Below are 26,743 nucleotides of genomic sequence, written 5' to 3'. Positions count from 1 at the left end.
TCTTCCACCAGTTGGGTTTCACTGAGGAGATGATTTGGGTAGTGATGGTGAAACCGGCCTTGAATAAAAATCAAAGGGCAGTGATCAATCTGTCGCACAAACACACATGCTTAAGTTGAAAATGCAGTAAAGAAAGCAAACACAAGGGAGCTAGAGTGCTCCTGCAGACAGTACACGAACACCGATTGGCCCCAAAACGCAGTGGCGTCCCTTGTGGTATTTCTTTAATTGATTAGAAGAGCTTTGATTACAATATGGCTGGGAACTCAGCCAGCACAGAAGTACACTTCAAGCCTGCCAGGAACCTGTAAACTCAAGCCAAGGAGAAAAGAACCAATACCATAGCCAAACTCCTCCATGAGCACCAATCCAGTTCCTATACCATGGCCTCATGTTTCCTCAGCATCCACAAAATAGTTCTAGACATTGTCCACATCAAAAGGCTGTCACACATTGAGTCGTGCATACAGAAGCTTTCTCCCACGATCAGGGCTGCCACAACTACCCATAGTCTTTCACCCTATGACCAGCAGACATCCCGATACTTCCAGTGCTCCTATCTCACAACAAAGACTCCAAGTTGTCTCCAAAGAAGAACTCCCATGTGACAACACATCATACCATAGAGAAGACACACCTGTACAACACCTCCTTGCTTTCCAAGAGTCTTCTCCGTCTCAAACATGGATCCCTCAAACCTTTGACAAACAGCAGTAGGGTGTACCGAACCATCGGTCCTTCCCTGTAACCACAACTTGCTTGTAACTAATCTCCTCGAGAAACCTACAACCTATTTTCACACGAAACCCTTAGGCCTGTTTCCCCTTGAAACCTTTGTCTTGTTTCCACACAAAACCATACACAGCACCATCCAAAGACAGTGCCGATAGCGGGCTGTTTTCCACAACAACACCCTATGCTTTTTCCACAACCAAAATAGGGCTTCTTTCCCACAGCAAACAGCATGTGCTTTTTCCCTATAACCAAGCAAGAGAAAGCATAGAGAAACTGCAAGAAAACCCTGAATACACTTAAGTCCACGACAAAAAGGAACCACACAATCTCTTCCATGAACACTCTCCCATGTATCCTTAGCTTGAACTCCTGTTCCTAGGTCTCTCCAACAATCTTGTCACACAGCTTTCCTTCCACACTTAGGCTGTCATGCCTCTCCTCTCACAAGAGGCGAGGGTTTGTTACACAAGCGGCCCCTACAACAGCCCACGAACCAGGAAGGAGGAGAGCAAGAAAGAGAGAGATCTCCACGTGCCCAATGCCCACGATGAGAGAGAGAGTGATCTTGACCCTCCACGATGCCAGGCTCACACCCCACCAACTCCAAGGCCCGCAATGAAGGTGAAAGAAAGAAAGTTGTATTAACGTCTTCAAAAGGCCAAAATGACCTATGAGACCAAAAGGTTACATCATATCCATGGGGTACATCATCATGGGTACAAAATAGTGGTAAAGAAAGAAAACAAAAATCTAGAACTTTAAAATATGATCTAGGTACATGAGCAGAGAGCTCTCATATCACCCTAATACATCCCTCATGGGCCGCTGTGACATGGTGCTCAAGGTGGTAAAACTGAGCTGGCACGAGAAGGTCCTGTGATGATGGGAGATGATGGCCCGGATCCTCCTGTGGTGGTGTGGCCATGGGCGAGGGGGCCATGGGGTCTAGGGCGTCGAGCTCTGCATAACTCAGTAGCTCTGTCAAGTGTCACACCTCTCGGCCGAGCTCTTGCGCTAGCCTGTGGTCTGGGTATGATGGCTGGATCGGCCCTCGGAGTGCTGGTATGGAAGGACTCGGTGAGAGCTCTCTGTGTTGGTTCTCGAGCAAGTACAGCTGATTTGGATCTCACTAAGGACTCCCTGTGTCTACGGAGCTCTAGAAGAAAAATTCCTAGGCATCTCTGATCCGAGAAGTCCATGATCCTAGAAAGTGGTCCGAACCCAGCTCGGAAGAGGTAGTGGAACCTCCCCGGAATCTCATAGTATACAGGGCATCGGCATATGTAATGATCCTCTGTCTCCGGCTCTGTGTGACAGAGCTAGCATATCTTGTCCTCTGGTGCCGCATAGTGCAAACCTACACATGACGAGGTTCCGGTAGTTCTTCCTCCGCTCCTGCAAATGAGGACGCTTCGATTGCCTTGTCAACAGGAGCTTAGAGAGCCCGAGTTTGATGACAAGGGCAGCCTCCTTAGTGGCGAGGGTGACTTCTGCGAGCGCTCCGATGGGCACTCTTCTGATGGAGATGATCCTAGCGAGAGCTTTGATTTTGATAGTGATCAGCTCTCCATCTAGATTCTAGCCCCAACCTCTAGCCTCTCTTTTTGGTGCACCACTTTTTGTACTTACTACTATGGCTACATGCGTCTAGAGCGCCTCGCATTGTATGACTTGGGCTTTAGCCTAACATCTATGTATGTTTTCAACTTGGTTTTAATGGAATTTTGGTGTTTGTGTCATATGACAACTTGTCTTCTCTTTGAAATTGAAAATACTAAAGTTTGTAAGTATTTTTTTAAAAGACCGTACGATAAGATTTTTTTTTAAAATATTATACTGTATTTTCCCGTACGGTATCGTATCGTAAGAACCATACGGTATCGTACCTGACAACTATGCATGGCATCCACACTATGGAGGGATAATTCCTCTCCAACAAGCGACCCATTTGTCGGCAATTCGACGCATTGTCGGTGATCACTTGCACCACATTTTCTAGGCCAACCTACATTATACATGCCAAAATGTTTAAAAAAGTAAGTTAGTAACGTAATCATACTTTCAAGAGAACAAAAAGCAAGGCACACCTCACGATTCTCACCTCAATGATGGCTTGCTTGATATGTCGATATATAAAGTGGCCCGTTGTCTTCCTTCCCTTCTTCCCGGAATCCATCGCTCGTACAAAGTATGTGCCTAGAGGGGAAGACACAAGTATATTGATGATTCCCCTCTTCTTTCTATCACTCCACCCATCTGAGAGGATGCTACACCCATACATGGCCCATCCTGCTCGTACGGGTGCTAGAGAATTATCAATTCTCTCCCTCTCTTCGTCAAGTTGTTTTGTGCGCATGTCGTGGTATGAGATGCTGGTCCATCCATCCTGTGTCGGGTCCACATTTGCAATGACTTTCACCATTGTCTTCCATTGCTTCACCTTGAGCACATTAAAGGAGAGATTGCACTCAGTAACGGTGCGTGCAATCTCTATCTCTGCTTGACGTTAGAACCCCCGGTAGCTTCGGCTAAAGAAGATCGCCTCGTGCCTTGGTCGGACCTTGGCCTCTTTGTGGAGGCGGAGGCGGAAACGCAGGTGGAGGTGGAGGCTTCAGCACCGGCGGAGGCGAAGATGGCGGGAGAGGAAGTATCCTGTGGCGGGGAAATGACCTCATCATGGGCGCTTGAGTTCCTACTTGGGCGGTGGACACCCCTAATGGCTCTAAACATCTCATCGGTGATGTTTTGAGGCACTTCCTTGCATGGTGCCACTTGCCCCCCCACCTTTGCAATGTGCTCCCGAAGCCTAGTGAGGCCGCTTACATAAGGCTTGCCACAATATTTGCATGTCCACCAACTATAGCATTTTGATTTTCCGGCGGCTTGTGAGACATGGATGACATGCAATATGAAAGCTTCATTCATGTCTCTGGTCGTCATTGTGATTGATGAAGAGAGAAGCGGCTTGAGAGAGAGGAGTATAGAGAGGGGGAGGAGGGTGGAACATGCTTGAGCCTTGGGCAATGGATTATGGAGCCTTGAAGATAGAGGAATAAAGAATAGAGAGGGGGGCAGAGAGAGAGAGAGAGAGAGAGAGAGAGAGAGAGAGAGAGCTTCAAAGGTGAGAGCTTGAGATCTTCAAAGCTTGAGAGATCATAGATGGAGAGCTTGAGAGAGAGAGAGAAATGAAATGAAATGAAATGTTATATTAACGTCTTCAAAAGGCCAAAGTGAGACCTATGAATGAGACCAAAGTTACAACCATGTGACATCTGATACACTGTCTAGAAAAGAAAAGAAAGAACTGAAGGTAAGTATCTAGCCCTACAATACATAGGGAGCATCCGGAAGCAGCAACTAGGGAGGTTTGAAGCTTGAGAGCTCAAGCCTTAGAGTTAGACTCTAGCTCACAAGGGCTTGAGAGCTTAAGCCTTAGAAGTTAGAGGCTTAGAGGCTAGAGCTTAAGCCTTAAAAGTTAGAGGCTTAGAGCTTGATGGCTAGAGAGCTTGAAGGGCTAAGTGCTTGAAGGCTTGAGAGCTTAAAGGTGTGGAGAAGAAGCTAGAGGGCTTGAGTCTTAAATAAGTAGAGCCTTAAAGGCTATAGGCAATGAGCATATGCCATATGGCATATGACTGGCTAAAGACAAGTCACAAAGCCAATGGGCATCCAAACGGGCAGAAACGGTTAACAGCGAAACTGTGCGCAGGCGCCAATGGTCGACTCTATGGCCCGTACGAAACCATATCGCATGGTATTCCGTACAAAAACTTGTCGTAGGACGTACGGAAACAACCATGGGTAACAATAGAGTGTTAGAAACAGGTTATGTACACACAAAGGCTTCCTAGCCACTTGCCTTCTCTCCCAAAAATGGATACCACTCATAGTTGCCAGACGTTTTTAAAACGGGAAGTATTATACAAATTTTATACTTTTAAAAATGTTTTTTTATTTTGGGAAAGTTTTTAAAATTAGTTTTTTAGTACTTAAATTTTTAAGCTATAATTATGGTCTGTATATATAGTTTTTAAGCCTAGGAACCACGTATAAAAGTTAAACTTGTGCATAAAAACTCAAGAAGGAACAATTTGAAGCCTATGGCTATCATAATTCATTAAATCGTAATGATAATACATTCACATGATCCCAGGCTTGCATGGGTTTGGTGGTGGCAATGCCATTCAACATCAAGTTTAATATTAATTTACCAATGACCAATCAACATTTACCATTCATGTACATTGTAAACTTTAAAAACCGAAAGAATGATAACTGAAGAACAATCAAGACGGTAGAGGTTAGAGCTAGGAGACAACAAGTAACATCATCCACCATCCATGATCAAAGTTGATTCAAAATGATACTTCAAACTGAAGTCTGAGGCAACTTGCAAGACCCAAGTGGCAAGGGCCAAGACCAAGCACGTGGCAAGTGCTTGGTCTGAGCTCGGGCTCTGACTCTCGAACGCTAACTCTCGAACGGCTCCACGTGGTGTGAATCGGTTGCATGGCCTCCTCGTAGAGCATAGCATAAATGTCTCGCTCATTTGGTGGGATCTCTAGAATTTCCTTCACCTTCCTATGTCGATCAAGTTGACATTCACTTGGCAAGGCTCAATGGGATTGCCTTTCTCCTCAAGAAGACGAAGGTTGTAGTGGCAATACACCAAACGCTCCAGTTGAGCGGTAGATGCCATTCACAAATAAGAAGAACTTAGAAGTTGCTATAATAAATGAAGATTCAAGAAGTTGAGGAAAATTTACTAAAACTCCATCACTTTAGGACCACAAGCAACAAAATTCCTACCAGATTTGGAGCACCAATGCCATATTTCTCCCACCATGACATAGCTAGCACTCTGGTAGACGAGCAGTGAGGCACCCAAAGTGTTTTCCCGTGCCATTCCGAAAGTTTAGGCGCTCCTGCTCTAGTATCCTCAACTGTTGCACATCTCCACTAGTCAAATCATCGATGTACTCCCTCGAGCCATCCTGCAACTCCTCACATAAGAATTGCTTATCATCTCTTCATAAAGGATGGAGGATGTGTGCAACAGCATGAATTGGTCAATGAATCCAATCCCATCGATTGAGCCATGTATTGCGAAGATCCGTCACCCTAATTGATGGTTGAGATATTATATATAAAACAATGAAATTCAATATCCAAGTTACGCTTTAATGATATAACTTACAAGTCAAAATTACAAAGATAAGCGTGAATGTTCAATGCAATATTGTGCTAACTCCTCTTCTTCCAAGCCTTGTGCCTTGTTAAAGCATTCATTGATCTTGTCCATATACTCATACAATAAGCAAAGTGTGGTGCCCTTCATATCGATGATGTGTAAGCATATTTGCAATGAAATGGGTTTCATTCAGTTTGAATGAAATGAAAGGTTTCATACGAATGAAACACGTTTTCATTCGTATCCGCCACCTGGGAACTTCAGTATTTAAGCGTTTTTTACCCATATTCTTTAGTTTTAGCTTGTAAACATGCTTTAATGTGTAAATGATGCATGTTTAATATTGTTTTGCAGGGAAGGTAAACATATTTTTTACATATTATAAACTTATATATAAAGTTTGGAGCGTGTACCCCCTTTTGTATGAAACATTTTTGAAACGTCTAGGATTTGAAAGAAACATTTATGAAATGTTTCTGAAACGCGTTTCATGAAATGCCTCACAACTATGTGCGTAAGACACTGTAGAATGGCTATAGAATCCTCACCGACACTTAGCCTTCTTCCAAAAGGCTTCCTCTTCCATTATAGTGGTTTCAAATTTCACATATTTGGGTCTTCTTTCTTTCACCTCTTTCATCTCAAACCATGTACGTGAAACAACTGTGTGCAAGAGTCTAGCCTGAACTCGTAGTACCCTATAACTAGAATAAACATATAGGCAAATCTAGTGGAGGAGGTTTTTTGGAGCTATAGCACCTTTGGCCTTTTTGTTACAAATTTGACAATAAACCTTGAAGTGGCCAACACTTTGGCAACCCACGGCATCTTCTCCACATCCTCCATCAACAAATCCAAGCTATGTGATGCAAGGTTGTTAGAGGCGTCAGAGGCGTTTGGTACGAGGCGGGTATGGTACGCGCCTCGAAAGACTCCTATTTTTTAGAGATGTTAGAGGCGTCTGTTTATATATATATATATATATAGTGATAGATAGATATAATATATATAGTGAAAGTTGAGAGAGAGAGAGAGAGAGTAGAGTGTGTATGTATGAGCCTTGAGGGAGGGAGAGAGAGGGTGTGTATGAGAGGGAGAAATGAAATGTTATATTAACGTCTTCAAAAGGCCAAAGTGATCTATGAGACCAAAGTTACAACCATGTGACATCTGATACACTGTCTGGAAAAGAAAAGAAAGAACTGAAGGTAAGTATCTAGTCCTACAATACATCAGTAGGGAGCATCCGGAAGCAGCAACTAGGGAGATTGGGAAGCTAATGCTACTAGTCAAAATGGGATACATGAGTACATGGATACATGAATACATGAATATGGGGGAGTACAAAAGTGACAGTGAGTACAACAGTATATGGCTGGAGTGGTAATCATCCTAGGAGCTCTAGCATGGGTCTCTGCCGGATGGCCTGGATATCTGCCATAGTGAGATGCCTGGTCGGACGAGCCCGATGCCTCGCAATGATGCTCTGAATCCTCCGGTGTAGGCACTGTCTCCGATGTGAGGATCCGCGAGCCCTCGGGCATCTGAATCTGCCCAACTGGATAGCTCTCTCAACTAGAGTCCCACGGGGTGCCCACTGCTGGGCTGTCGGTTGTGTCCTCCTGGGTAGTCCCTCTAAAGAAGTTAGTAATATGTCTCTGTGTGGACTCCCTGCCAGTCGGGCGTCTGCTCCTAATAATGGACTCTCTGAGCATGCGGATCTCCAGGAGATAAAACGGACGTAGACATACTAGTCTTCTTAACTGGTAAGAAGTGTGCTTGATTTCTAAACCTGTCCACAATGGTCCATATGGGATCATTGCCAAACTGTGCGCGAGGCAAATGCATAAGTCCTAAGTGATACTTTCCCATTTCTAGTTGGGAATAGGCAATGGTTGTAGCAACCATGGAGCCTTATACCAGTCATATTTTACTTTTGGGCATACCATACATTTTTGTATATAAGCCTCAATATCCTTTCTCATGTCCGGCCAACCAATAGAAGTCTCTCTCAATCATTTGAGAGGTGACAAGTATACCTCCATGTCGTGCAAAAGGAGAGGCATGGCATTCATCGATCACTTTATGCCTTAGATCTTTGACCACTCATAAGTAGTTATCCTCCATGAGGTAGTTGTCCACACACAAACACACACACACACATACACCCTCCCCCCCCCCCCCCCCCCCCCCCCCCCCCAAAAAAAATAAAATAAAATAAAATTAAATTGAAAAAACCTGAAAATTAAAGCACAATGACTGATGGCGCTATCGGAATGGTGAGCTCTGCCATACACACCGGAAGCTCGCACAGTCACAACTGCAGAAACCTGGGCCCTCGCATCTTACCACAACTAGCTTTAGGAGCTGATGGAGGAGAAATATGATGTGTGACCAGCTAAGGACTTATCCTGATACCACTTTGTTGGAATTGGGTCGGTTGCTCACAAAGGCCCCGTAGCCACCTGCCTTCTCCCAAAATTGGGGATCCATCTGGAGAATAGGGAGTGAGGGTTCATTTTCTATTTATACAGGCCGCCACGGGATCCCATATTTGTTTATGGGATAGCTTGGACTCCACGTATCACCACGAGGAGGAATACGATGTGTGACCAGCTAAGGACCTATCCTGATACCACTTTGTTGGAATTGGGTGGGTTGCTCACAAAGGGCCCGTAGCCACCTGCCTTCTCCCAAAAATGGGGATCCATCTGGAGAATAGGGAGTGAGGGTTCGTTTTCTATTTATACAGGCAGCCACGGGATCCCATCTTTGTTTATGGGATAGCTTGGACGCCACGTATCATCACGAGGAGGAAGGGGTGCATCCACCCCAACATACAGCCAACTCCTAGTTTTGATTGTTTAATTAACAACCGTAGCTGCAAGGTTTCCTCTTTTCCATGGCTCACTGCTCACACTGGCCTTGTAATGGGGACAGATTTAATGCATGGGGAAGGCTCCTTATCTTGGACATGGATTGCGTGTATGAAGAAGATCTGCATCATTGCTTCTGGAATGAGGGTGTGAACTTCATCACCCAGGACAGGGGGGCCATTTTAGGGGCCCAGGTAGAGAAATTACTAACCTTTCTCAGGAGACTTTTCTAGGTGTGACTGAAGTGCAGGATGAAAGACAGGCTCAGAAGGGAAGAAAATATCGGAACAATTTTATGAACTTCCATAAAATACAGGAGATTAATCACATCAGAGACGATGGCTTGCAAGTGAATATTCTTGCTAACTGACATGCAAACTTGGTGGTCGGTCCCACTGATCAGGTACCAATTCAAATGGCTTTTGATGCCCATCCCCCAAACCTTCCTAGGATCAAAGGCTCTTGTGCTCTTGTAATGTCTGCTTATACTTTTTTCTCTCTCTTCCTCTTCTCTTCCGTTCCCCATCAGGACAAAATGAATTCTGATACTTTAGTTTTTAAAAATAAGTAAATAAATAAATAAATGTGGAACTGTAGTATGACTGGATGCAAGGTTGGATCAAAACGTACGTACGGATCCATTCCGTACCGTACATCCGTACAGTACGGGGATCCGTACGTACGGATCGTGTGGTTTTTTTTTTTTGGGGTGGGGTTTTCGTTGTTCGCCTGCGACAAAGGTTTTTTTTTTTTGGGGTTTCGCATTCTTTTGGGTTTCGCCGATCCGTACTGCCGCCAGCGACGATAGCACCTGGACTCGTCGCTCCGTACAGTCGCCAGCGCCACCTTCCGGTACACTCTCTCTCTCTCTCTCCCCCCCAGGCCTTCCCTTTGCTTCTGTGTTCTTCTGCTCTCGCCCCCCTTTGTTGCCACCGCCCTCCCGAGTCCCTTTGCTTAGCCATGTTGTATCTTCTGTGTTCTTCTGCGAATCTGTTGTCGGCCCCCTTTCCCCATGCTGTATCTTCTGTGTTCTTCTGCGAATCTGCAGTCACTCCCCTTTCCCCACCCACCCTTGCTCAGGCCCCCAAGGCAGCAACATAACTCTCTCTCTCTCTCTCTCTCTCTCTTTCTCTCTCAGAACCTTAGGCCACCATCTGTGGACCATGCACTTAGCTGTCAGTCTCTCTCTCCCTCTCCCTCTCCCTCTCCCTCTCACTCTCACTCTTACCTGAGCTGCCCACTAAATATTATGCATTGCACGATTGCTGAATCCTGATTGAAATTGTATGGCATTGTGCATTGAATTTGTCAGAGCAATCATGCCGAAGCGAGAGAACCCATACTGGAAGGAGCACACAAACGTCATTCGCATTGTGACTACTCCAGGGCAGGCAGGTAGTGGCACTTGACAATGGCAGTGCAAGTACTGCAATTTCACCCTCACGAGTACAATTACTCGTGTCATCAAGCACCTCACAGGCATTGGCACCACCAACAATTGTGTTGGGTGCAAGAGAGTGCCACAAGCATTGAGAGATCAGTTGATTGCTGAAAATTTCCCTGCAATGGGGGCAGCTGGAAGAGGAAGAGGCACACAAGAGACACAGGATGCGCTTCATGATGCTCTTCTTGGGGACTTGGCTGGTCCATCCACGCAGGTTGATGAATCTCAGCCTGCCTCTTCTGAGCAGGCATCGTGTGCGAGAAAGAGGCCTTCTGTCATGCAAGATGAGAATGAGGGTGATACATATACGAAAAGGCAAACCACCTTGCCTTCTCGTGTGCATGCACAGTCTTGGGTCAAAGAAAGGCAAAAGGTGGCTGAGATGGAGATTGCTCGCACTCTCATAGAGTGCAATATCTCCTTCAATGTTTTGAGGACTGACCAATGGAAGAGGATGGTCAGAGCTATAGCCCAGGTTGGACACACGGAGTCATGGTCAGGGCTTGAGTACAAAAAGATGCGCACCACGATGCTTGATGAGCAAAAGGCCTTGATAGACAAGGCATTGGTGCCAGTGAAAGCAGGTTGGCAACAATTTGGTTGCACTATCATTTCAGATGGCTGGAGTGACACACGGCGACGACACATCATCAATATTCTTGTCTCTTCATGTCTTGGTACATATTTCTTACGCGCTGTGGATGCTGGGAAGGCAGGCGAACGCATCACTGCTGAGAGTATCTATCAGCACATTCGCCAGGCAATTGTTGAAGTTGGTCCAGAGAATGTGGTGCAGGTTGTAACAGACAATGCTGCTAATTGCAAGGCAATGGGAGACATGGTGGAGGCGGAGTTTCCTCGCATTGTGTGGACTCCCTGTGCAGCCCATTGCCTTGATTTGCTTATGGAGGACATAGGCAAGCTGAGTTGGGTGCAACCCACAGTTTCTGATGCCACGAAGATCACTACATTCTTCAGAAAGAAGCAGCAGGCATTGGCTATCTTTAGGAGCCACAGCAACCTAGATATGGTGCGGCCATCCAAGACAAGATTTGCGTATATGTATTTGGTGGTACACAGGCTTTTCAAATTGAGAGATCCACTATTACAGACAGTTGTGGATCCAAAGTGGAGAGATATGTATCATTCACAGACAGAGCCCACCAAATACATACAGAGACGGATACTGGATGAGACCCTCTGGACGGATGTGCAAACTCTCTTGGTGGCTTTGCAGCCAGTATTTGTACTTCTGCGAGTCACAGACATGGAGGGCTCCACTTTGGGCTTAGTGTACCACCTCTTCATGCAGATGAAGAGTCATATTGCAGCCTGTACGTCCCTGACACAGAATTGGTAAGTAAAATCTTGATTCTTGATGGCCGATTACAGAATCTTGATTCTTGATTCTTGAGTCTTGAGTCTTGACTTACTAATTGCTCTACTTCTCTGTTTATTTTACTCTTGCAGCCGAGATGATATATTGGCTATTGTGGATTATCGATGGGGGTATATGAGTCGCCCCATTCATGGGATGGCTGCATTCCTCCATCCTTTCTACAAGACGCCACTTCTCTTTCATGATAGGGAGCTGCTCACCTTACGAGATAGATACATTAATAGTATGTATGATGTGGAGCAACAATTGGAGATTGATGCGGAGCTCTGCAGTTGGGTCAACAACTTGGGACCCTCATTTGCTAGAGTTGTTGCTCTTAGACCAGAGGCCACCAAGCTTCCTCTTACTTGGTGGCAAAACTATGGAAGACAGGGTCTTCCACAGCTTACAGATATAGCTCTGCGAGTGCTATCTCAGGTATGTATATCATGTATGTACTATGGACTATGAACTAGTCTTGTGAAGCTTATTGGGAATTGCTAAGCTCACATGAATGAAGCACTTTTTTTGAATTGGAGTGCAGGATTGTTCAGCAGGTGCTTGTGAGCGCAACTGGAGCGCTTACTCGCTCATACATACAAAGATACGCAATCGTTTGAGCACCTCTCAACTAGAGAGACTGGTCTATTGTAGGGCCAACATGAAGCTCGTACGAGCTTATCATGCTTTGGGCACCCCAAAACAGGTGAGTTTATCCTATTCATTCTCTTGTGGGGATTGGCCTCCCATTAACATAGCTTTTATACTATAGTATACAAAAAGTTGAGTCGTTGACACTCCGCATTCTCTTTGGTTTTATGTTGAATAGGTGGATCCAACACGTCTCAAGCTGGTCCCAGATCCTACCACCATTGATGAGGCAGAGCAACGGTTGAGAGATGAGCAAGACGAGATTCTTTGCCTCCTGCATAGAGAGCTGGAGAGTGTAGACAGGCGGGTGACGAGATCGAGAGCCCGAGCTTATAAAATTCAGCTACATGAGGGACCTGCAGATGCAGAGAGTTCTGGCCGGAGAGGCGCCCGGAGAGGGAAGCTGCCTATTCAGACTCCTCGAGCACGTGCGAATGAGGCCGTTCGCCTCATTCACACTACCCAGCAGGATGATGCAGAGACAGGGACAGGGACAGGGACATCTGAGGCAGCCCACCCACCTGTGCCCATGATGACAGGGCCTGAGTATGATGACGAGGGCAATGTCATCACGGAGGGTTATATGCTTGATTCTCCAGGGTCATCATCCTCATCGGATGATGAGTTTTGATTTGGATTACCTTAGTTTTGATTTGGTGTTGTATGGACATGGCACATTTTGTCATTATTCATAGACTCATTTTCAAATTTCATCATTTCTTGATGTGAATTGTGAGTTGTCACGACTCACTTGTGACAATGTGACTTGTCTTAAGTAATAAGTATTAAGTATTAAGTACGATTAACTTATTAAGTATGATTGACGACTTTGTGATTCTAATTTCTCACTTTTGAATTAGTAGGTTTTTGACCTTGTTGTGTCTCTATTTCGAAAGTTTTATATGTCAATGTGGACATGGACTGAAATTTAATGTAGGTGGCTGAAATTTCTGAGATTTTATGTATTTTTATGTATTTTTACCAATAGTACGTATTTTTACGTACCTTAAATTTTTTTTCCGTACCAAACAACGTACAGTACGTACGGATCCGTACAGTACATAACGTTTGGAACCACCTTGACTGGATGTTAAGCTGTTCCATTGTCAGTGATGCAAAAGAGAATGATAATTCTTACAAAAATCTCTCATGACAGTTTAATTGGGGATATGGCTTATATATGCAACATAAATTATTTATGCTATCTTCCTATTTTGTACAGGTCGACATTAGGAAACTACCAGCTTCTATTGGAAGGTGTTCCAGGGGCTTTGGTGACATTGGTGACACTAGCAGCACATGAAGCAGGTCACATCTTTGCTGCAAGAAACGTTGGAGCTAAACTTGGTGCACCATATTTTGTCCCCAGTTGGCAGGTATGAGTTAAGCATCTTGTATGATTTTGAGCACTTTCTCTTTTGCCAATACTTATGCTACAAGTGATGACTACAGAGGTTTCCTTTGCTAAGTAATCAACTTTCAGTGTCTATATTTGACAAGTGCACTTGCACAAGGCTGTGGGACGTGCATTGCCAAAAATTCAAATTGCTAGTTTACACTTCCCCAAGGGCCAACAAACTAGCCCATGATGGATATGGGCCATCATGCCAAGTTAGTTGATGTATCATTCTTGCTACTTTTATACATACCCAATGGGGGCATGTCAAGTTGGTTGATGTATTATTCTTATTACTTTTATATGTACCCAATAGGGGCATGCTATGTTGGTTGATACATCATTCTACATCTCTCTCTTGATGAGATATGCCATGGACATTATTGTATCACTTTGGTCTCATAGGCCCATTGGGTCTTTAGTAGACGCTTCATGTCTCTCTCTCTCTCTCTCTCTCTCTCTCTACATATATATTAGGTATATAATTCAGCCGTATTAGCGGACATGCAGATTTCACATTGTGAAGTTTTCGTACGAGTTGCGGCCAATTGATATTGTGCTAATTATTTCTATCTTTAGCGGTGCATTTGGCCTATCAACTACTTATTTGTTGTACTAATTCTTTCTATTTGCTACTTCCCTTAGTGCTAGGCTTCATTATGACTGAGTGTGCCTTGCATCTCCGGAGGTTTGACAGAAACTCAGTACGAAGGCCTTTGTCTGAATATATGCTCTTATGTGTGTGTGTGTGTGTGTGTGTGTGTGTGTGTGTGTGGAGTGCGTGTGTGAGAGCATATCTTGATACAGAGTTACACCCACTATTGGGCACTGATGACATTAGTGGGGATGTCATAGTATCTAGTCCATACTATGCATAATGGAGTTGATAGTTATATAGTCTTGTGGGTTGACTACCATGAGTACATAACATGCACGTTCCTAACAGGTGAATTTGGGAATGTTCCTGGATTCATCTACGTATATATATTAGAGAGAGAGAGAGAGATGCATATATAAATGTATATATATATACATATATACATATACATATATATATGTATGTATATATGTATACAGACATACATATATACATATACATATATATATGTATGTATATATGTATACATACATACATATATACATATATATATATACATATATCACGGTGATCTCCATGAGGAGATATATATGCAACAGCCAGAGGGTTATGCAGTGAATGGAAAGGAGAAGCTTGTATGCAAGCTGAAAAAGAGTCTTTATGGGCTCAAACAGGCACCAAGGGAATGGTATCATAAATTTGATACATTCATGAAATCCCAGAAATTCAGGAGAAGTGACATAGATCACTGCTTATACACCAAGAAAGCTTTGGATGGCAATCTATTGATCCTCATCTTGTATGTTGATGATATGTTGATTGCCGGGAAATCTCGTAAAGAGATGGATGCATTGAAGAAGAGGCTGCATCAAACCTTTGATATGAAGGATTTGGGTGATGCAAATCACCTTTTGGGTATGCGGATACTTCGGGACAGAAATCAGCATGTGTTGTATTTGTCTCAGAAGGAATACATTGGCAAAGTTTTGCAGAGGTTCAATATGGATGGGGGAAGAAGACTAGTACTCCTTTGCCTCCATATGTGAAACTCAGTGCTATGGACAGCCCACAGTCGGATAGAGACAGGGCTGATATGGCCAAGATTCCGTATGCTTCAGCTTGTGGCAGTCTCATGTATGCCATGGTTGCTACTAGGCCGGACATTGCATTTGCAGTGGGAGTGGTTAGTAGATACATGGCCAACCCTGGCAAGAAGCATTGGGAAGCAGTGAAAGGTGTCATGAGATACCTGAAGGGCACACAGGATATGTGCATTTGCTTTGGCAAACAGGATGCATTAGTGCATGGTTACACAGATTCGGATTATGCCGGTCATCCAGATAACCGGAAGTCTACTACCGGTTATGTGTTTACATTCACAGGAGGTGCTGTGTCCTGGATATCCAGGATGCAGGAGTGCACAGCCTTATCTACTACAGAGGCCGAGTATATTGCAGCCACAGAGGCTTGCAAGGAGGCATTATGGCTATCTCGGTTAGTGGTTGATTTGGGTTATACAGGGGATATTCCATTGTTGCATTGTGACAGTCAAGTTGGCAAAGAACCCTGTCTTTCATGCAAAGACGAAGCATGTGGATGTGAAGTATCACTTCATCAGAGAGGTGATAGAGAACAAGCAAATTTAGCTTGTTAAGATTCATACGGATGACAATCCGGCTGATCTGTTGACAAAGAGTTTGCCTCCGGAGCGGTTTGCTCATTGCAGACACTTGATGGGCATTGGACGAGGCCAGTTTCAGCCTTGATATGGCCTTTTATATTATCATGTACATGCTGATTTTTCTTTTCCTTCATTTAAGGGCACTTTGCCTTTAAGTGGGAGGTTGTTGGGGTAAAGGCATTATGTCCACCCTTATAGTGTGTACAAGCCCATAAGTTATAGTACATAGTACACTTAGTACTTTTAATGTACTAAGTGCACTATGTGTACTAGTGCAATATACATGTGTGATAGGGGAGTCACACACTCAATCATTCATGAGTTGACTTATCCCCACATATGTCTCTCTCTCTCTCCCTTAATCTCTCTGTGTATGTCTCCCACATGAACTCTAACCCTAATTAACTCTCCCATTCACCCAAGTGCTATGTATAAAGGAGACTGATCAAGTGAGTGCCTCTACTACCAATGGGGGGCAGCCATCTCTGCACGGATAATATCATGTGGTACGGAGGCCTTGGCCCTAATCATCCGGGAAATCATAGAAACCAAGGGCCTCTCCATACGTCTCCATCCATCAGTGCTACCAGCTCGGCTGTGGTGATCCACTGAGGGTCCCCATATCTCCACTCCATACAGCATGGCTGAAGTGACCAAAGTGTCAAAGAGCCAGAGCTTTGTTCGAGGTTCCTGAAACTGAACCTGCGAACACATCCTCTCTAGTCTCCCCAATGCTGCATAAGCTCTGGTCAATCTGGTCTCCGCTGCTCTCCTCAAGGAAAATAGTGGGCCACTAAAAACCACACCAAGGTAAGTATATGCATCTGTATACTCCATTGTCTCCTGACCATATGTAAAGGTGGGTACTGACCTCCTAACCCACTGTGCTGTGTTGTTAAACACCATCACCTTGGAGAATCTGAGATCAGCACAATATCATCAGCATACAATAACAGCGGAATCCATGTCCCTGCTAGCTGTGCTCCTCTGTCACCCTCCTGCTCTACATAGTCCGAAACCTCATCCACATACATCCCAAATAAGGTGGGAGAAAGGGGGCAGCCCTGTTTCACCCCAATAGTGGAGTGAACCATCTCAGATATACCCTGAGTAGTACGTACCTGCCCCACAACTGTCCTGTATAAAGCCATGATTCCCCAAATCAGCTCTGTGGGCACTCCCATCTCCTGTAGTCTGCGCATCAGTCTGGCTCTCGGTACCGTGTCAAAAGCTTTGCGGAAATCCACAAAGCAACAATAAATCCTCCTGCCATATAATTTGCCCTCCTCAATAATAGCTCTGAGTGTCAAGATATGATCAAGAGTGGAGAAACCTCTCTTGAACCCTGCCTGCCCTGATGCACGTATGCCCTCTCTCTCTGCCCATCTACTCAACTCCTGCTCAAGAATAGATGCATATAATCTAGCCAATGTGTGACCAATCATGATGGTACGATAATTCCCAGGAAGCATGGGATCCCCTGACTTGAAGATAGGCACAATCGTAGACGTATTCCAAGTCTCGGGAAAACCCTCACACATGGCTCGGTTAAACATCATAGCAATAAGCTCTGCAAGCATATCTCTGGCATGAATAAAGTGCTCTGCTACCAAACCATCATGATCATATGCTTCCCAGTCCTCATCCTGTCAATAGCTTTCCTTACCATCTCAGCAGTAAAGAAAGCACGTCTCTGGGCATGGCTCCGATGGGTCTGGCAGGGGCGGCTGTCCTCGTGCTGTGTACAGGGATGCTGCATACTCACCCCAAATCTCTGTGGAGGTAATGGCTGGTGATGGTGAATGCTCATGGAATAGTCTCCATGCCTCGCCTGAGTCCTGACTCAGTAATAATTGATACAAATCTCTCTCTAACTGAGCAAGATAAGCCCTCTTCTTTCGTCGCACTAGGTGCCGGAAGGTAATCCGTGACTGTGTGTGAGTGGTAACACCCATGAGCACCTCTCTCTGTAATTTGATCCTCATCTCTCTACACTTCTCATCATACCAACTGTTCTGGGGCATGTTCCCAGATTGTCTCCGTGTAGGCTGACTATGGGGATATGCCTCTGATGCTGCAGCATGAAGCGTCTCTATCAATATCTGAGTGAGCTCATCTAATGGCCGTCCCGGCTCCTCGGCACATAAGCGTCTGTATATCTCATCTGTGTACACGGTGTCAGTCTCCCTCGTAAAGGTATAACGAGTGTGTGTGGAGACCTGTCCCAATGGAGCGGTGCTGTACTGAAATGTGAGAGTGAAGGACAAGATAGCATGATCCACTGCTATTCCAACCGGCCTAGTGCCTACCATAAAATCCTGAAAAGAGGGAATGAGACTGGGCTGAGCCATAACATAGTCCACTGTACTAGCACCATGCCGATGTGGAAAGCTAGTGAAACCGCCCGATGTCGGGAATCTCTGTAGGCCATTCAGGATGGCCAATCCATGTGCAGTCCTCGTGTCTATCAAATACCGCCCATACACTGTATGTTCCTCATCCTGTGAGAGTCTAGATAGGCCCATATCCCTGACATCAAGCTCCCTTAACATCTCCTCTGAGGTATCATAAAATACTGTTTGGTTATGGGCGGTCCTGGCATTGAAGTCCCCCAGGAGAATGATGTCACCATCCCTGGAGAACTCCCAAATGTCATCATCCAAAATAGAAAAGGGAGACTGCCTGCTAGGTGATGCATACACTGATGTACTAGGAGCAAAATAGCATATAGCAATGTAGAGATATCTGCCCGTCTCTGCCCGCAGTCTAACCCACATGTACCTAGCGTGCTCATCTCTGCGGACTATATGTATCAGTGGCTGTAGCTCCTCTCTAAACAATACTACCACTCCTCCTGAGCCCCGTCCTCTATGCTCTGAACGAGTCTCCTGTCTACAAGTTGTCTCCCATCGGTATCCACTAACATGTGGCATGGACTGTCCAGGAGCCTGATGCGTCTCACTCCCTCCCAGTGAAACTATCCTCAAAAGCCCCCTACATCAAGGCGTAGAAATCCATTACAATTCCAAGTAGCAACTTTGAGTGTAGTCCCATAGGTCTCGTGCCGTCATGAAGAGCGCCTCTCCATAATCACCACTCTACCATCTCTATAGAAGGCCACTTTCCCTTTCTCTCGGGCTGCCCTTATCAAGGCGTAGAAATCCATTACAATTCCAAGTAGCAACTTTGAGTGTAGTCCCATAGGTCTCGCGCCGTCATGAAGAGCGCCTCTCCATAATCACCACTCTACCATCTCTATAGAAGGCCACTTTCCCTTTCTCTCGGGCTGCCCTTATCTCAGGCATAACTTCTTTCATGCGGGCAAGTTGCGAGAGTGTGAGGTCATCTCCAAGAAATATTCCCGTCTTCTTGAGTGTAGGACATCTCTTTAAGAAGTCCTTCTTCGCTTCCATGGAGGGGAAACGAATGATAAGTGCTCTCTCCTTAGAAGATTCGCCACTACCTTCTCTCTTCTTTCCCACTCTCCATGCCTTTGTGTGCGTGGCTTCAATGCCCATCATAGGGAAGAGCTCCTTGGTTTCCCCTTCCGCATCATCACGGTCTTTTAGACCGGACACTCGTACATGTAAGGCCCGGGTCTTCCTCCTTTGCTCCTCTTCAAGGGTCATGTTGATGATGGTGGGAGTGGGGATGGGTGGCGATTCTTTACCTTTCCCTTTCTTGGCGACCTCGATCCATTTCTCCGCCTCGTCCATCTTCTTTTGTGTCTTTGTGATCACCTCCACCCATGAAGATGTCTTCTCTTTATGTTGCTCCTCCTCCTTTCGAATGATCCTCATTTGTTCCTTGATGGTATTGAGCTCTTCAATAAAGGAAGGCTGAAATTTTCCATCCTCAAGCTTGCTTTTTGAAGTGGCTTCCAACTCCTTTTTGAGGGCTGAGATTTCAGCCGCTTGACTTTTAGCATGCAATTTGGCCTCCACTAGTTCCTCCTTTAAGGCTGAAATCTCAGCCTCTTGCTTGGAAGATCTTTCTTCGAGCGCTTGGATTTTGTCAAATCCCTTCTCGAGTTTGGAGAGGCGGTTTATGATTGCGGTAACAGAAGAGTCGACCATCTTCTTGTTTTCTTTGATAATTGTGCCGAGCTTGTCCTCCACCTTCACGAGCTCCTCTTTAAACTCGGTCTTGACCATGACTTTTTGCAGAACTTCCCACAGCCAATGGACTGAAAATTAATCCATGGCACCAGCGCGAAACAGCAGCAACAGGGAGGGGGGGGGGGGTTCAAGTCATGTAGGGGAAAGGGAAAGAGAGGAGATTCAGCAGAGAGAGAGAGTTATGTTGCTGCCTTGGGGGCCTGAGGAAGGAAGGGTGGGTGGGTGGGTGGGTTGGTGGGTGGGTGGGTGGCAAGGGAGACGACGAGGAGGCGGAGGCAGGAAGTGGGGACAGGCAGCGGGAGAGAGAGCGAAGGGGGCGAAGGGCAGGTAGCGGGGACAGGCAGCCAAGGGGGGGGGGCGCAGGCAGGCAGCCGGAGAGAGAAAGAAAGAAAGAAAGAAAGAAAGAAAGTTATATTAACGTCCACGGCCGAATCCGACCTATGGGACAGATCAGGTACATCCATTTACATTCCACTCTGGGTATCGATGCCAAAGAGGCATAAAACTGAAAAAAAATAACTCAAAATGAACTCTTAAGACTCTTAAGAGTTTAAATTACAATGGTTTCTATTGCATCTAGTTCGAAATAGGCAGGCAGCGGGAGAGAGAGCGAAGGGGGGGCGCAGGTAGACAGGCAGCGAAGGGGGCGAAGGGTAGGCAGCGAAGGGGGGGGCGTAGGGTAGGCAGCGGGAGAGAGAGCGAAGTGGGGCGCAGGTAGACAGGCAGCGAAAGGGGGAAGGGGGGGGCGCAGGTAGACAGGCAGCGAAGGGGGGGGGCGAAGGGCAGACAGCGGGGACGGGCGCAGGTAGACAGGCAGCGAAGGGGGGGCACAGGTTTAGGGTTGTAGAGAGAGAGGAAGAAAGAAAGTTGTATTAACGTCTTCAAAAGGCCAAAATGACCTATGAGACAAAAAGGTTACATCATATCCATGAGGTACATAATCTTGGGTACAAAATAGTAATAAAGAAAGATAACAAAAATCTAGAACTTTAAAATCTGATCTAGGTACATGAGCAGAGAGCTCTCATATCACCCTAATACATCCCTCATGGGCCGCTGTGACATGGTGCTCAAGGTGGTAAAACTGAGCTGGCGTGAAAAGGTCTTGCGATGATGGGAGACGATGGCCCGGATCTTCCTGTGGTGGCGTGGCCGTGTGCGAGGGCCATGGGGTCTGGGGTGTCGAGCTCTGCATAACTCAGTGGCTCTGTCGAGTGTCACACCTCTCGGCCTTGCTCCTACACTAGCCTGTGGTCTGGGTATGATGGGTGGATCGGCCCTTGGAGTGTTGGTATGGAAGAAGTCGGTGAGAGCTCTCTGTGCTGGTCCTGGAGCAAGTACAGCTGATCTGGATCTCACTAAGGACTCCGTGTGTCTACGGAGCTCTAGAAGAAAAAGTCCCAGGTATCTCTGATCCAAGAAGTCCATGATCCTAGAAAGTGGTCCGAACCCAGCTCGGAAGAGGCAGTGGAACCTCCCTCGAATCTCATAGTACACGGGGCCTCAGCATATGTAATGGTCCTCTGTCTCGGGCTTTGTGTGACAGAGCTGGCATATCCTGTCCTCTGGTGCGGCCGCCCTAGGCCCATATCTGGCAATCTCCACTTTCAGCTGATGGGACGAGGTGCGGATCTGGCCGATCGCACATCTCTTTATGCTTTCTCTTGCAAACTTTAGCATGTCTTGGTGTTGTTTCAAGAAATCAATTGCAACACCGACTCGGACTTTCTCTTAAAGTAAATCATCCATAGGGCTCTAGGCTGAAAGCCATACATGAGCATAAAAGGGCTCATCTAAGTGGCGTAATGCTTAGCTCTATTGTAAGGGTACTCTACTAATCTTTCCAATCAGGCTATCTCATAGAGACATATGCATGCAACATATCTTCCATGGTTTGATTTACATGTTCTATTTGCCCATCAGACTCAAGATGGTCAGATGAACTCATACTCAGCTTACTGTCCAATTTCAAGAGCACCTCATGCCACAAATGCCAGTAAACTTTGGATCTCAGTCACTGACAATTAACTAGCAAGCCATAAAAGCTAAACACCTTCTCAGTAAACATATGAGCAAGTTGCAAAGTTGAGATTTTCTGTTTTGTAGGGATAAACCTAGCCAATTTGGTGAGTCAGTCAACGATCACCCAAATGGCATTATTCCCCCTCAGAATCCATGGTAATCCAACCACAAAATCCATAGAAATACTTTGTCATTCATTCCAGGTATTTCTAATGGCATCAACAAGCCCCCGTTTCTCGAGAGCTCAACTTTATTGACTTGGCATTGTTGGCAATTTCAAACATATTGTTGAATATCAACATTCAAGAAATCTCTTCTTACCCAATGCTTAGTCCTTAGCACACTCTGACGCCTAGCAGAAGGCGTGTCATGACACTCAAACATGATGTGACTCCTCACACCATCAACATCCTTGCACCATCGACATCATATACGCAGACCTTTTCTTTTCGGAAGAGAAAACCATTTCGAATAGAACACTCCGTCATACTAACAGAAATAGGGGCCGTCCTAGCCTAGACAATATCTTAATGAATCGATCACGAGGATACAAGTCCTTGAGAGAGTTAAATAGGTTAGACTGATGGACAATTGAAAGTTAATTCACATGGCCGATTCTACTCAACCATCTGCCACTTTGTTGGTAGATCCTATCTAATAGCAGATCTCAAAATCAAACTCTTGCATAAGCTTAGACCAACGACATCATACGATGATGTCATGGGTGATATCATTCTTGCATCATATGTTGATATCATGCTTAGATCACGTGATGACATCATGCTTATGTCATGATGATGTCATGACACCTCATACTAGAGTAGCTTCATGCACAACATAGTAGCAATGAAACGCGTTTCGCTGTCCCTGAGGCATACGAAACGTTTCGAAACGTTTCGTTGTTTTTGAAACGAGTTTTTTTTTTTTTTGACTTTTTTTTCCCCAAAACTGCAATATCCACGTTAAAAAAAACGTGGCTGCCGTTTTTGTGCGTTTCTGTGCGAGCGCCGAGCAGCCTGCATCTTCGAAGTCACGCCGGCGCACAGGTTCTCACGCGTCCAGCGGCCAGCCTCGCAGTGCGCACTCTAGCGTGACTCGTGAGTGACCACTGACTTGCCTCTCTCTCTCTCTCTACACCTCTCTCTCTCTCTCTCTCTCTCTCTCTCTCTACACACACACACAGGCTACAGCCGTGCTGCATTGCTGTCGTGTCTCTCTCTCTCTCTCTCTCTCTCTCTCTCTCTCTCTCTCTACACACACACGTCACACCGTACACGTGACACGTTCTCTCTCTCCACCTCTCTCTCTCTCTCTCCCCCTCTCTCTCTACACACACACGTCCTCTTTACACACCTCTCTCTCTCTTTAGTATTTCTCTCTCTCTCTCTCTCTCTCTCTCTCTCTCTCTCTCTCTCTCTCTCTCTGTACACACACGTCACACGTCCTCTTTACACACCTCTCTCTCTCTTTAGTATTTACACCCTCTCTCTCTCTCTCTCTCTCTCTCTCTCTCTCTCTCTCTCTCTCTGAACTACAGAATTATGATTAAAGTTATAAGGCTGAAAATTAACCTGAAGTTTGAACTTTGAAGGCTGAAATTTTCTTGAACTTTTTACAGAATCGAGATGGGTCGCAATCGTGATGCTGTATGGGCCCATGTCACCTCACTTGGAAGATACGGTGGGTCTGGGGCCGAAAAGTGGAAGTGCAATTTCTGCTTATTAGTGACCGGCGGGAGTGTAACCCGCATCAAAGCCCATTTGTCTGGCTTGAAGGGTGAGGGCATTTGTGCTTGTCCCAGGGTACCAAAGGCTGTGTATGACAGTCTACAAGAATGGAAGAAAATCCAAGAAGGGGTTGTAGACTCTAACACAGGTACAGGTGTCGAGGAAGAAGAGAGCTCCGAGGCAGTGGCAAAGAGGGGGAAAACTCATGTGGCTGAAAGCCAAGATTCCTTTGCAGGTGGTGTGTATGCAGGTACGAGCTCTATGCCAGTAGCGGCTCGTTCTAAATTGCCGGTTGTGGGGTCTCTCAAGAGAGGCAATATCAAAGCAGGTTTTCAAAAGCAGGCTGTGAAAGAGGCAACTCGAGAGCTCACTAAGCTCTTCATACAATGTGCCTTGTCTTTCAACATACTACGCACAAATCGTTGGAAATGTGCCATGCGTGCCGTCAGTCGGATTGGGTACGAGTGGGAGGGACCCAACTATGAGGATATGCGCACTAAAGAGCTACGCAGAGAGCGTGCACAGGTGCATCACGAAATTCAGCCATTAAGGAAGACTTGGGAAAAGTATGGTTGCTCATTGCTTTGTGACGGGTGGTCAGATGTACGCAAGAGAAGTGTGTACAACATCTTGGTGTCCTCTTGCAAGGGCACAATGTTTTTGCGTGCCATTGATGCATCCCAGCCAGGCACAGTGGTTACAGGAGAGTTCATTTGGCGCCATTTGCGTGAGGCTGTTTTGGAAGTTGGGCCGGAAAATATTGTGCAGGTTGTGACTGACAATGGTTCAAATTGTGTCAGTATGGGCCGCATGCTTGAGGATGAGTTTCCACGCATTGTTTGGACACCATGTGCCAGTCATAGTTTGGATCTTATGATGGAGGATATGGGCAAGCTAGGTTGGTTGCAGGAAGTATTAAATACAGCTCGCTTCATTGTCAAATTTGTCACAAAGCGGCCCAAGATCCTTTCTATCTACAGGGCACAGGGTGAGTTGGAGCTGTGTAAACCCGCCACCACTAGGTTTGCATATATGTTCATAGTGCTTGATAGAGTAGTAAGAGTACGAAAGGGACTCTTACGACTAGTGGTGTCCAAGGAATGGTATGACTGGGAAGCTGAAAATAAGTGTTCAAAGTCAGATAAGTTTGTTAGCACTATCATGGGTGCTGAGTGGTGGGCAACAGCAGAGGGATTGGTGAGGATTTTACAACCTTTCTACAGCGTATTACGAATCACCGACATGGAGGGTTGCACCATGGGCCTCTTATATGGGTACATGGACAAGCTCGGGGAGTGCCTTATAAAGGCAACTGGTATTTCTGACATCCAGTAAGTATTATATTTTACTTCTCTTTAAATTTCAGCTCTAAACTTTATTTAATATAAACTCTAAATCGTGATTCGTGATTCGTAATGTTCAAAAAACTAGGAAGGCCAGCCTCTGTGCTATTTGGCAAGATCGTTGGGATTGGTTTCATAGACCAATCCATGCAGTGGCCCACATTCTCCATCCTTTGTGGAGACACGAAGATCAGGCATGTTGCGAGGAGTTGGAGGATGGTTGGACTGAGTATGTCACAGCATGGGTGGGTGGAGATGTGGATCAGTTGGCTACCTTGGAGCAGCAGTGGCTTGCCTTCCGCAACAAGACAGGAAAGCATTTTGGGTCACCGACTGCTGAGTTGCATTCAGGGATGTTACAGCCTGTATCTTGGTGGGAGAAATATGGTATAAGTGCCCCACAGTTGGTGAGTATTCATTAAAGTTTTATGCTCATGTCACATGATATATCATGATTCATGCATGTGCTTTCACCTGTGTCATGGATAATGAATCATGTCTCATGTGTGATTTTTCGGGTTTGAATTTTGGCAGAGGAGGCTTGCTATGAGAGTGCTTTCACAGGACTGCAGCTCAGGTCCTTGTGAGAGAAATTGGAGTACATGGGCCCTTTTCCATACAAAGAAAAGGAACAAATTTACCACTCCACAATTAGAGCGGTTGGTTTATTGTCATTGCAACCTCCGTCTACTTGAGCAGAGAGGTACTTCTATAGAGCCGATTCAGGTGAATGTCGACAAAATCGACATTGAGAAAGTGAAAGACATCCCAGAGATCCCACCTGATGAGCAGGACATTTACACCATGTTATATGAGGAGGCGATGCAGGGAACCAGGCAAACACGTAGCCGCTCTCGAGCCAGGGTGGGCAGGGATACACATGGTGCTAGCAGTAGCAGGAGTTTTGTACGTGGCACAGATGATGGTGGTAGCACGAGTGTTGCATGTGAGACAGCGACAGCAGCAGAGGATGTAGATGACTCTTCTGATTGGACCACAGCTTCTGAGGCATCTGATGTTGCAGATGAGGATGAGGATCTTGAGTTGGATGATGCAGAGGAGGATGAGTAGGCTCTCAGAGTCTAGTATCTACTTAGTACCTACTACCTAGTCATGACTCATTCTCATTTTCATTTATGATTTTTTGACATGTATGATGTATTATGTCATGTTTGACATTGGAGGCTACTAGCTAGAGCCTTGGATAGTGTTGTTATTTTTAGATATTTTTGAGTTTCTTTCATGTATGGTGTTAGTGACAGTCACATGTCACATGTGACATACTCTCATTTGCTTCAGCCATAGCCCATGTGGCATACTGGCATGTGACATTTATGATGTATCATGTGACATTTCTCATTTTATGGATTGCCACTCTTTGGTCGTGACTCCTTTTGCCATTTGGTTACTTGTAAGTTGTAAATCGTAAATTATTAAGTTGTGCTAATTTATTTGAGCCTGAGATCAAGGTAACATGTGTCCTCCCCCCCCCCCCCCCCCCCCCCCCCCGGGACCCTTGCCGTTTCATACTTCTGGGCTTCACCATGAAACGTTTCGAAACGCGTTTAAAAAACCTTTTTTATGAA

The 26,743-nt window shown here is 45.6% G+C and overlaps 3 protein-coding genes across 3 annotated transcripts in view; all 3 read left to right on the top strand.

The window, feature by feature from the left end:
• Positions 1 to 26,743, top strand: part of EGY2 (ethylene-dependent gravitropism-deficient and yellow-green-like 2) — a 111,276-nt gene that overhangs the window by 76,480 nt on the left and 8,053 nt on the right. Inside the window, exon 9 of the mRNA XM_086783025.1 lies at positions 13,495 to 13,648. Within this exon, the coding sequence (XP_086639151.1) occupies positions 13,495 to 13,648 (154 nt within the window). The remainder of the gene's footprint in view (positions 1 to 13,494; positions 13,649 to 26,743) is intronic.
• On the top strand, positions 10,288 to 13,100 carry LOC147612422 (uncharacterized). Its single transcript, XM_086783024.1, has 4 exons — positions 10,288 to 11,599; positions 11,714 to 12,059; positions 12,166 to 12,327; positions 12,451 to 13,100. The coding sequence occupies exons 1-4, from the start codon at positions 10,365 to 10,367 to the stop codon at positions 12,901 to 12,903; spliced, it is 2,196 nt and encodes a 731-aa protein (XP_086639150.1). The 5' UTR covers positions 10,288 to 10,364; the 3' UTR covers positions 12,904 to 13,100.
• On the top strand, positions 25,397 to 26,475 carry LOC147612421 (uncharacterized). Its single transcript, XM_086783600.1, has 2 exons — positions 25,397 to 25,564; positions 25,692 to 26,475. The coding sequence occupies exons 1-2, from the start codon at positions 25,511 to 25,513 to the stop codon at positions 26,226 to 26,228; spliced, it is 591 nt and encodes a 196-aa protein (XP_086639726.1). The 5' UTR covers positions 25,397 to 25,510; the 3' UTR covers positions 26,229 to 26,475.

This window comes from Cibotium barometz, chromosome 45 (assembly GCF_041138505.1).
Source record: "Cibotium barometz isolate CiBa-2024 chromosome 45, ASM4113850v1, whole genome shotgun sequence".
Classification (NCBI taxonomy): Eukaryota; Viridiplantae; Streptophyta; class Polypodiopsida; order Cyatheales; family Cibotiaceae; genus Cibotium; species Cibotium barometz.
Note: the sequence above shows the minus strand (reverse complement) of the source record. Positions and strands in the feature narration are given on the sequence as shown.